At 37.9% G+C, this 11860-nt stretch overlaps 1 protein-coding gene across 1 annotated transcript in view; it reads left to right on the top strand.

Moving 5' to 3' along the window:
* Positions 1-11860, top strand: part of abca4b (ATP-binding cassette, sub-family A (ABC1), member 4b) — a 36959-nt gene that overhangs the window by 20185 nt on the left and 4914 nt on the right. The window contains exons 23-40 of the mRNA XM_018677977.2: positions 868-1073; positions 1266-1320; positions 1601-1660; positions 2688-2851; positions 3164-3288; positions 3523-3621; positions 4123-4404; positions 4623-4655; positions 4802-4907; positions 4991-5065; positions 5391-5560; positions 6299-6476; positions 6705-6820; positions 7171-7318; positions 9698-9821; positions 10575-10704; positions 10903-11023; positions 11739-11801. Of these exons, the coding sequence (XP_018533493.2) occupies positions 868-1073; positions 1266-1320; positions 1601-1660; positions 2688-2851; positions 3164-3288; positions 3523-3621; positions 4123-4404; positions 4623-4655; positions 4802-4907; positions 4991-5065; positions 5391-5560; positions 6299-6476; positions 6705-6820; positions 7171-7318; positions 9698-9821; positions 10575-10704; positions 10903-11023; positions 11739-11801 (2255 nt within the window). The remainder of the gene's footprint in view (positions 1-867; positions 1074-1265; positions 1321-1600; positions 1661-2687; positions 2852-3163; positions 3289-3522; positions 3622-4122; positions 4405-4622; positions 4656-4801; positions 4908-4990; positions 5066-5390; positions 5561-6298; positions 6477-6704; positions 6821-7170; positions 7319-9697; positions 9822-10574; positions 10705-10902; positions 11024-11738; positions 11802-11860) is intronic.

Genomic DNA, 11860 nt, shown 5'->3' on the forward strand with positions numbered 1-11860 from the left:
TTCTCATGCATGTTGTCATTTTTACTGATGTTATATATAGTAGAACCTGTTTTTAAAAAGGGAGACATTTCGGTTAGTCCTTACCTCTTCAAGGTTTGTGTCTGGTTGGAATTAGATATGTAATTGTGATCGTTAAGGTTGGGATAAGGACCAGTATGTTTATTAAAGGTATTTTTCTGTCTGATTGAAAATTCATAACTAAATAAACAACAATATAAGTCCAAAAATAAAATCTTAAGTTCTTATTTAAAACTTACCTAGTCTACTTAATTAGGACAGTGGGTCTGGTCTTATCTAATTTTACTGACAGACATTGTGCTGGCATTGCAAATAAGCAACCCCAAAGCGGTCATACAAAGCGGTCATGCTGTCTACTTAAAACCAAAGAGAAGATCACAAATGAAAATACAAATTTAGAAATCTCCCGTGTAAAAATACCAACTGTTTCAGCTTTGTCAGAAAATTATCTGCCCTATTGCTAAACAAAGCAATACAAATATGTGTTTTCATCCAAAGTGATGTGTGTATCTGGTTGGACATGATTGGCCCACTTATCTCAAGTTGTAGAACAGACACAGAAACAAAACAGGATTTTTCCACATTTATAATTTAGTGGTGATATTGACCCAAGAGCCTTTTCCTCTTAATTCTGCCTGAGGACACTGTACTTGAGATGCAGTGCCATGAAGCTGTCCAAGCACAAATTACTCATGCATTTTTTAATGCCTGAATAATACTGTTTGTTTTTTGTTTTTGGCATAATTAAGCAGTTTCCCTTTTTCCCGTCGTCGTCTTGGTTTCTGCTATTTCGGGAACCTTTTATTCTTCAGTGCCTCTTCCATGTGTGATTTTCTGTTGTCTTCCCAGGGGATGTAGACAGCATCACAAGCCTCATCCATCACCATGTCCCAGAAGCCAAACTGATTGAGATGATTGGACAGGAGCTGACCTATCTGCTTCCCAATAAAGGGTTCAAGCATCGGGCGTATGCCAGTCTGTTCAGAGAGCTGGAGGAGACTCTTGCTGATATGGGTCTCAGCAGTTTTGGCATCTCTGATACATCACTAGAAGAGGTAGAGATATCTCGTATTTCCTGATGGAAACTTCCAACTTCTGGTTATGTTTTTTTCAGTAGATCTTCAAGTTTAATAGGGGAAAACAAAAAACCTGTATCTTATAACCGCTGAGCTTAGAGGAGGAACTTTATTTCTATTTAATGTGTGAAAAGTTTTGAAAGTTAAAAGATTTTTTTTTTAAATTTTCAGATATTCATAAAGGTCACTGCAGATGGAGAAGCAGCGAATAATGCCACCACTCCTGGTAAATAACACCACTGATATTCTGCATGGCCTTTTCCTGGAATTGAATTTCTGACCTGTTGCCCTGTCTCTCCAACATGTTGTTGATCCATTTGCCTCACACCTGTTTTCATTATGCTGTTTTTGTGAGACAGCTGTCACTTGTCCAGTAGCCACAGTACCTGTACCAGTACCAGTACCTACCAACTTTACAAGTTGCGTGGTGCATTTGTCAGTTTTAACCCTCTAGTTTGTGTGTGTGTGTTTTGTGTCTCACTTGTGTGTCAAACTCCCACCTCTAGAGCAGTGGGTGTTACAGCGGAGAAAAAACAACAGCACTGGTGGTGTCGAGGGAGATGAAGGTCAGAGACTTGAGAGCCCCTTGACAGAACTCTGGCAAAAAAAAAGCTTTTTTCCTTTTTTGTTGAATCTACTAGACCTGGATCAATCAAAAAGAATTTCATCCATTAAATTTGAAACTGTATCTTTTTTTATGTGGGGTTTATCACATAAGGATAGTAGTTTGGATATCATTATGTAAGTCTGTGATTGTCTAAATTTTATGGCAATAATTAAGTCTCAGTTATTTGTAGGGGTGTAACGATACATTGATTTATATATATACATTGATTCAATGATCCGGTAACGTCAATCCAAATTAAAACATCGATTAGTCATCATACATATTGTAACGTTCCTCACCAAACAAAATGCAAGCAACTAGAAAAAAGTCAGTGAAGTGGAGTGAACAGGAGGTCTATCTTTTTTAATAGAGAAGATTGTTTTTCATTTTAATGTCTTTTGGAGCTCAGGAATAAAAATGTCAAATGGTATTTTAGTCGCTATTTGTGATTTGATATAAATGGAAAGGATTGTGTTAAATCAGCAGATGATATCGTCTCATATCGATTGCCGGCTCCAGAATTGAATTGAATCGAAATTGTATCGTAGCAGACTTTGTGATATCGGCAAACATTGAATCGTTGTCCATTGAATTGATATAATATCATATTGTGGTCAAACTTGTGATTTACACCCCTAGTTATTTTGGCACTCCATGCAGTTTGAGTGATCCAGGTCTGGGAAGATGAACCTGTACAGTAAACAAGAATGCAGGGAGCTTTCAGAAACATTTTGCTGCTTCACGTCCTTTTCTTGCACAGCCCTGCATCAGATTCATACATTCACTCATTTTTGCTTAAGACCTGCACAGAGCAAAAATCAGAAAGATGAGTTAAGGTCCTCTCCTCTGTCAGACCTCAGCAGTAGAGCTGCTGATCCGAAGCCTGCCTCTCCAACTTGCTCACACTGCCTCTCTTGCAATTGTTTTGTCCTCCATATATATTTTAAAGTGCAAAACTTACTGAATGTTTTTCTTTTTGACCATAGAACATAATGGCGTGAATGGCACTGCCCACGGTGAATCAGACAGCAGTGCAGGAAAGGGCTCCAGGCAGGTCAAAGGTGCCACTCTGATCCTGAAGCAGTTCCATGCGCTGCTGGTTAAGAGGTTTCACCACGCCACAAGAAGCCAGAAAGACTTCCTGGCACAGGTACAGTTGTTGTATAGGTTTGTGTTGTTGACAGTTACTTCTCACAGTTTGGACTGATGGTAGACTTGGGAGCTGTGAATAGTCCTTATGTGCAGCTGAATGATGGTATATTTACTAAAGAAACAACATTGCCAGAACAATGCCAACAAGTGCCAGACGATTTTTGTCAAAATAATGTAGAAATTCAATGCTAAAAACAAATGAATATTTGACTGATGTCACTATCTGATCCCAAACAGATGGGAAACATATAGTAATGCACAGACATTCCCTCCAGAGTGTTGTGACTATTTTTTACCTGTGTGATTTCAGATCATCTTCCCTGCCAGTTTTGTCCTGATAGCGTTGATTTTCACCATGATTGTCCCTCCATTTGGAGAGTATCCCAGTCTGACTCTGACGCCCTGGATGTATGGACAACAGTTCACCTTCTTCAGGTCAGACCTCACGACAAACGCTGTGAAATGGCAGTTTGCCAGGTCCATGCAAATGGATTTTTCTTAAGTATCTGTAAATAGGTAAATGTACAGGACACTAGCTTTAGATATGGTGTCAGTATCACGTTAACACTGAGGTATGTGAGAGACTGGTGATGGTAATCTTACTTATATTTCTTCAGTGAGTGTCTTCAACCTGTTGTTTTTCTTTTACATTTTCTCTTCTCTGGTTAGTAATGAGCAACCATTTGACCCCAAAATGAAACGCTTCACAGAGCGTTTGTTAAATTCACCAGGCCTGGGGACACGCTGCATGAAAGGAGAACCACTAGGGTGAGTATCAGGGCAATAGGTAGGATAAGACAAAATAGCATACAACCACAAACAGTAGGAAAGGATGAAATTATTGCAGAAATACCACATAACTTCTAGCATTTGAAATAACTGTTCTTCCTGGCTTCCTGGACCATTGAAAGATATTGAGGAAAAGAAGAGGCGCCTACCTTGTCTCCGATCCCTGGAAATACTGTCTGTCAATATGTTTTATATGTATAAGTATATTTTTTAGTCATACATTTACACTTTAGGCAGATAGTTAAAGGAGTTACTAGTGCAGAGAGATATAATACAGACCATGAATTTAGTAGTTGTAACAAAAATGAAAAAAGTAAATACATAGAAAAACACACTAACTGGAACTAACTTTCAATTAAGGAGGAGTGCACAGAGACAAAGCAACCAAATCATATACTTAAGTAGATACATACTTATTGCCTCTAAATGCTCAATGATTTGACCTGTTACACTCAGATTTCTCCACACATTTCCCTTCAGAATGCCGTGTAGTAACAGTACATCAGAGTGGGAGAATCCCGATGTCTCGCCTGTGGTCAGAAACATCTTACAGAGTCCCGAGTGGAACCAGAGAAACCCGTCTCCCTCCTGCCAGTGCAGCACCAGTAAGAAGCTGACCATGATGCCCATCTGTCCGATTGGCGCAGGCGGCCTCCCCCCTCGCCAGCGAATCGAGGCCACGGGAGACACGATGCTGGATCTGACAGATAGGAACATCTCTGACTACCTGGTGAAAACCTACCCCAGTCTCATCAGAACCAGGCAGGTTTATGTGTGAATTAAAAATGATAAAATTTGGAAACATGAAATACAAACCCTCAAAGGGCAACATGTCTCAAATTAAAATAAAAACTACATTCCATCTTTCCTCAAAGTTAATAAAAATGCTTTGATTGCTTTGTAAATCATTTTGTCTGACTACTGATTTAATCCATTTAAATACCTGTCTGCATAATCAAATTCTGATTTTCATTTCACAGTTTGAAGAGCAAATACTGGGTGAATGAACAAAGGTAATAATTTGCACTTTATTGCTGCAAGTCTCTTTCCATACCTATCAGTCGTAGTCTCCCTCCTGTGTATATTATTTGTTACAACAGCACCTTGGAGACAAGTTGAGGTGTAGTAATGGGTGTAAGTTTTCTGTCTCTGCTGTCAGATATGGAGGTCTGTCAGTAGGAGGACAACTTCCTATCCTGGATGTGGACCCCAAAGACATCCAGAACACTTTCCATCAGCTGGGGCAAATGCTCAACATCACAGGGGTAATTATTTTTTTGTTGTTCATTTAGTAGACACAAGAGTAGTGTCCATTAAGTCATTTTACAATGATTGTTGCCTTTCACAGGGTAACAGTTCTAAACTTGCACTGAGGGATATTGGTCCATTCTTGCGATATATGGAAAGTGAATTCAATATAAAGGTATGTGTGGGCTGATTAGAAGCAGTAGCTAACCAGTGAGTAGCAGAAATAATGTGCAAACATTCTTTGTCCCTGGTCTGGTCTGATGTCTACTTCTGGCACTTTGCTTTTATATCACAAACTTTTCAATTTATAAAGTCAGTCATATCACAGGGACGCTGACTGATGGCTGTGCTTGCTTCAATAGCTTTGCTTCTCTCTTAGCAATAAAGCTTTTATGTAAACAAGGTCAGCTGGCAAACTCATGTATTATAGATCAGGGCTGTAAGTATCAAGTCAGAAGGCTGTGAGATGCATTCACTTAAATCTGCTCATTGTGCATCAGGTATGGTATAATAATAAAGGCTGGCACGCCATGGTGGCCTTCATGAATGTGGCCAATAATGCCATCCTGCGGGCCCTCCTACCCCCGACTGCCAAACCTGTCGAGTTTGGCATCACTGCCATCAACCACCCTCTGAACCTCACCAAAGAGCAGCTCTCCGAAGTCACTGTGTGAGTGTTACTTTTCTATTATTTATTTTATTTATTTATTTTTACATTAAAAAATGCCATTAATGTAAAAGATATGTACAAATTCAAGACAAGACATTCAGTAATAATTTTACCTACATATACCTACATACACTGTACGTGAAATTAATGTAATCAAAAGATTGTGCAGGAGAGGTGAAAGCTTTCACAAAATCTCCTTTATAGAGGAGTCATATACAGTTTGCTGAAATTTAATTTTATTTTCTTTATTTATTGCTACATTGAGCAGCTACAACACCTGCTGCTCTTTCTCTGACATTTCAACACCCAAAAAATTGGTATAAATAAATCAGATCACTATTGGAAACGAGTTGACATGACCTTAAGGTCTGTTAAAGTAAATAATTTTATGTTATCAGTAGTATTTTATTTCTCTTGGAAGAAAGTTCCACCTGAGCCTACATGCTCAAATTACTCTGACTTTTATTTTAAGCCATCAAGTGTTATTTGGCTTTTGGTGTAAAATCTTTATATGGATTTCCTTCTTTTCACCTCTTGCTTCTAGCAGAATTTAATTTATTTTATTTTTCATAAGTACATCTTTCAGTCAAACAACTATTTTTACCCTTACTTTTTTCACATTTTAATTGTGAGTTTACATACCAGCCTTTGTGGAAAATATTGTGGCAGTTTTAATGTTTGATACCAAATTTCCATGCCAGAATGCAAATCACTGACTTTCTTGGCTTCGTTCTTCAGGTTGACCACCTCTGTGGATGCCGTAGTGGCGATCTGTGTTATTTTCGCCATGTCCTTCATTCCTGCCAGCTTCGTCCTCTACCTCATCCAGGAGCGTGTCACCAAGGCCAAACACCTGCAGTTTGTCAGTGGGGTCAGCCCTTTAATCTACTGGGTGTCCAACTTCTTCTGGGACATGGTAAGTCAAGATGAGTTGGACTCGATATAAAATCTAAATCTAATCATTCTAATATCAGTTTTCAAATCATCATTGGTTTTAAAATAATTATTCACATCGTATTAATAGATGTACTCACCTCACATACTCACAAAGCAGATATTGTGGATTAGAGTAAAATTTGCATATTACGCCTTGATACTATTGTATAATTGTTAATTTCTGTATTATTATTATTTTTTCTTCTAGATTAACTACTCTGTCAGCACTGCAATGGTGGTCGGCATTTTCATGGCTTTTGACAAAAAATGTTACACATCACCGTCCAACCTGCCAGCCCTAATAGCACTGCTTCTACTATATGGGTAAGGCTTTGCCCAGTTTCATTTGGTTCACTGTTGTTTTGCACTTAGAAACACAAGGGGAAAACACAGACTGTGCAGGTGAGGTAATGATATACTGTAAGAGCACCCAGAGGGCCTTATTAGGATGACTCACATCCGAAGCAAAAACAAATTTGTAAACAAATGAGACAAGAGGAACTGAGTAACACACCAATTCTCCAAAAAGGAAATCCATAGAGAAAGAACAAAATGCATAAATGACACAAAGGGGACATGAAATAAACTAAAACAGACAGAAAATTAATGAAAACCCTGATGACTGGAATTCATTTTGAAATATTTCTCTTTTCTCTGGCTCCGTTGCCTTGCAGATGGTCAGTGACACCCATGATGTATCCTATGTCCTACATATTCAGCATCCCCAGTACTGCATATGTGTCTCTGTCCTGCATCAACCTGTTCATAGGCATAAACAGCAGCGCCATCACCTTCATCCTGGAGCTTTTTGAAAATAATCGGGTAAGAACTTACAGTATAGATGATAAAATATCGCAAGAAAAAACACACACCAAAAAACCCAGATTATATCCAAAGGTTTAAAGTTTTCTATTACTGCAAAAAGTAGTTGTGTTCTTTCTGATAAAGATTTTGTTTGGTGTGAGGCACCATGTTCAGCAATATTGCAGAGCTGTGGCTCCGGTGTTTCATCTGGAGAAAATGCTAATAGTCTAAGTCCTCAGTGTATTGATTAAAAATGTACAACCTAAATAATTTACTTTTTGGCAACTTGGAGACACCAGAACAATCTATGAAGCAACACTGATATATTATCAACTTAGAAAAGTGGTTTTGGTGAACTTTCTAGCAAACAGTTTACACATCTTGCAGACATAAAGCAGCATCAGCATTCATTTGGAATTGTGTCCTGGCCCCTTGGTGAATATAGGTCCAACATTAACTCCAAATATTTGCTTAGCAGAGAGTGTACAGTGGATATATCAAAAGCTTATTTGCTGAAAACAGTTGCCTGCTATATTTTTATAGAACCAAAACTTTAAATGTATAGACAAGATGAAAGATGTTTAAATGCTTTGTAAATCTGAGGGGAACTGCAGTCTGGTATTATATAAGAACTTTTGATTGGTGAAGCTTTAAAAGGGCTAAAGACCTATATCTGTAATATATAGAATGGATCAAACAACTACTTGTATTGGACTTTCATTGTTTCAGGTTTCCAGAAATCCAAATGAATGCTAATGTTGCTCCCTGTCTGCTTTGTAGAAGGAAATTGTTTGCTAACACATTGTGTTGTTCAGCTGCCCCAATGTGGCCATAAACTCAGCTAATGTGGCCTTAAGCTCATTATTTGCAGAAAGTTTGACTCTTTTAATGAATCATACAGATTCATTGCCTCCAAGTAAATCCAGCAATTTTCATGCTTTTAGTGCTGTGTCAAGTGTTGGGTGGCTTTTTAGCAAACGAGAGGAGAGACATGTAAGGTAGTTTGGAACAACATCAAGTTATTGTAAAAGCACAAATTAGTTTTGGATTCAAGAAATTAGTTTGTGTGTGAGAAGACACTGTGTGAGTCCAGCATGAAGATAACAGACCTTTTTCACAGCAGACATTTCGAGCTGTCATAGCAGGAAAATCACAGGTGCTACTAATTACACCAACAATAGCTCTGTTCTAGTGAGCCAGCATGAACAATACCAGAACCTTGAAACTTAATCAGCTAAACCATTTATTTTATTGCTGTGACAAAATGTCTTGGTTGAAAAGGGCAACTTGACAAAAAACTGATACAGTAGTTGCATAAGCAAAGACAAGGAGCAGCAGGATTGACAAGAAGATGAGTCACAGGTGTGCAGGGCAGAGGAACACGCTGAGTTTACCTGTCGGACTGGCAAGGAATGGCTGGATCTAAACATCCAACAGTAAATCTGGTACAGTTACTGTGTGCCATCTGTACATTTTAAGGAAAAAATACAGGTGTAGGCAGAAACAGAAGTAGGGGAAAAGGGTGCAGATGCTGCTGTTGTTATGACAGGTGACTTCCATCTCCGTCAAAAAATGGACATGGTTTTTCCCACCAGATGGTTCTCTCCACCGTACATCTGTACACCTCTTTACGGCTCTCATTGATGGATTTCACAGCAGATGAGTCACGAGAAAACCACCGGAGGTGGCGTGACCCAAACTGCATTTTATAGTGATATTTCGAGTCCTAAACTTTCTTCTTTTTTTTCATCACTTGCAGTAAATCACAGCTGAATTAACATAACCGTGATTACTGGACTAAAGGAGGTTCTGGTACAACTCAAAGAAAGGGTGATTAGTTCCTCTATACACAAGGTCTCCTCCCTTACAAAATTTCTTAAATTTAGGACATGATAATTGATCTGATGTCAAATGTGTTGTTGAAATAGGAAACGTGTGGACAGGAGATGCAACTCACATGACTCAAACATGACTGGTTTCTGGTTTTGTACAGCTGATAAAAGCTCTGATAGCCAGTGTTCAATACAGACAATAAAGCCAAATGTTCTCTGTTTTCTGCTTCAAGTGAAGTTTCATCAAGTTTAGCAAGTTAAATCAAAAGCAATTTAAACCAAAGCTTTAGAAGCCAAGCTTTAACCACAAAGCTATATGTATTAATGTAAACATAATTTGTTTTAGTGCACTTCATGCTTAGATATCGGGCAACTTGAATTTATTTGTTAGATATGAAAACTAAATACAGAGATACAGTGATTAGTCAAATATTTAGTGCACAACTTTGGAAATGGGTCAGAAGTTTAATTTGGCCCAAGATATTTCTCCAACAGCACGAACCAAAATATGAATTCTGCTCCTCAGGGAAATGTGAATTAAATGTGTGTGATCTTGTGTTTCCAGCCTTTGCTGACGTTTAATGAGTGGCTGAAGAAAGGCCTGCTGGTGTTTCCTCACTTCTGCCTGGGGCGAGGACTGATAGACATGGCCATGAACCAGGCTGTTACTGATGTTTACGCCAGGTTTGGTGAGTGTTATACAGGTCATTTCAGTTGATGAAATCTCATGAGTGTTCTATCATTTATTTATTTTGATATATAGCATAATGTCCATCACTAGACATGTGTCAGATAGCAGACTTGTTTGGCTTCAAAAGCTAAACTCCTACATAAGTAATAAGAAAAAAATGATTAAATGATTGTTTAATAATTGGCGATGAACACCTGGTAGGAATGTCCATTTTGCCTACATTTTCCAGTGGACAAAGGTAGAAATTTTACAAAACTGAACTTAAGTAGTCAAAGTTCTAGTTGTTTACTAGAAAGTTGCAACCAGTTGTCAGTCATGTCAGACTTCTGAGTGACAAACGACAGTCACTGTCCTCACTATCTGGAACTACCGTAATTTCCGGACTATAAGCCGCTACTTTTTTTTTTTCTTGGCATCAATGAATCAATGGTGAGACGTTGGAGACGGGAGCCAGAATGTGTAAATATCTCATGTTACAACGTAGACACCTGCGGCTTATACACAAGTGCAGCCTATACACACACACACACACACACACATATATATATATATATATATATATATATATATATATATATTTATTTTATTTTTTTTAATTTTAGTGGCTTATATTCAGGTGTGCTCAATAGTCCGGAAATTACGGTATGTTTGTACAGCCTGTGAAATACATAAGGTAAAATCATGTGGAGTTTTCTGTTTACTCACTGAACAAAGGGTTCATTTTCAGCATAGACCTCATCTCTGTTTCCAGGTGAGGAGTACATAGCAGACCCTTTCCGGTGGGATTTTGTGGGAAAAAACATTGCTTTCATGGCAGTGGAAGGCTTTGTCTACTTCATTCTCAATCTTTTCATCCAGTACCGGTTCTTCTTGGACCACTGGTAAGGGACTGGCTTAACACATATCAGTGTACAGGTTTACACAGACAGCAACTCAACCTCTTTATTACACCAGTACTCTTGACCTTTCCATGGAAACTTAACCAGAGAAAATGGATTCACACATTAGGACTCTGGCCAAGTTATTAAAAGATAAAGGTGCACTAAATGTTTGACAGATGATTTTCTCTGACCCTTCAGGTTATCAGACAACAAGCAGACTGCAATACTAGATGAAGACAATGATGTGGCAGAGGAGAGGGAGAGAATTTATGATGGAAGGAGCAAGACAGACATCCTGCAGATCAGAGACCTCTCTAAGGTAAAAATCACTGACTTGAACATGTCTGTGACCAAATATAACTTCATATAATCTCAATTTTCTAATCATACAACATGCAGTAATAGATGTTATATGTAAAATAAGCCCCTTGGTTTCTTTTTTGCCATTCTGAAATCCAGTTTAATTCATTATTGAAGTTTTAGTTGATTTTTGTTTTCATTAATCCTTTGACTCATATTTATATTAGTATACACTTAAATGAAATGGAATTTCTCCCATGAGTAGCCATGTAGTCATAGGCACTGAATCAAAAAAAAGAGAAAAAGAAAAAAAATCAATAAAATTCAAATATAACAACACATTAGAATTACAGCTCCCTTTATTTTATTTTATTGATGTTTCAATGAACTTCAGGTTTTATAAAAGAAACATAAAACACGCACAAAAACAAAAAGAAGGCATAAGATAGACACAATACAGACTAAACGATAAGAAATGAGCAATTTCTTGACAAGCCCGACAGCACACAATATAATCAATATTATATAATTAAATATCAAAGACATTGTGGATTTTGTTTGGTAGAATTGAATTCATAAGACTGGTTATATGCAAAAGATTAGATATACATGCAGCTTAATGCTTAATGCTTTATATAAAAAAAGGCCAACATAGAGTCATGAGTACACAGAGAGTACACAAATAAAATTACAAAAATAAAGTGAGTTATTATTGTTTCCCTGCCTCTGCACAGACGTATGTGGGCAGGAAGAGGGCAGCTGTGGACCGGATTTGTGTGGGAGTTCCTGCAGGAGAGGTAAAGTCATTGAGTTCATTGAAAGCTACTAATCCTTTTTCTGCGTTTCCAAGTTTTGT

Source organism: Lates calcarifer, linkage group LG4, assembly GCF_001640805.2.
Source record: "Lates calcarifer isolate ASB-BC8 linkage group LG4, TLL_Latcal_v3, whole genome shotgun sequence".
Classification (NCBI taxonomy): domain Eukaryota; kingdom Metazoa; phylum Chordata; class Actinopteri; family Centropomidae; genus Lates; species Lates calcarifer.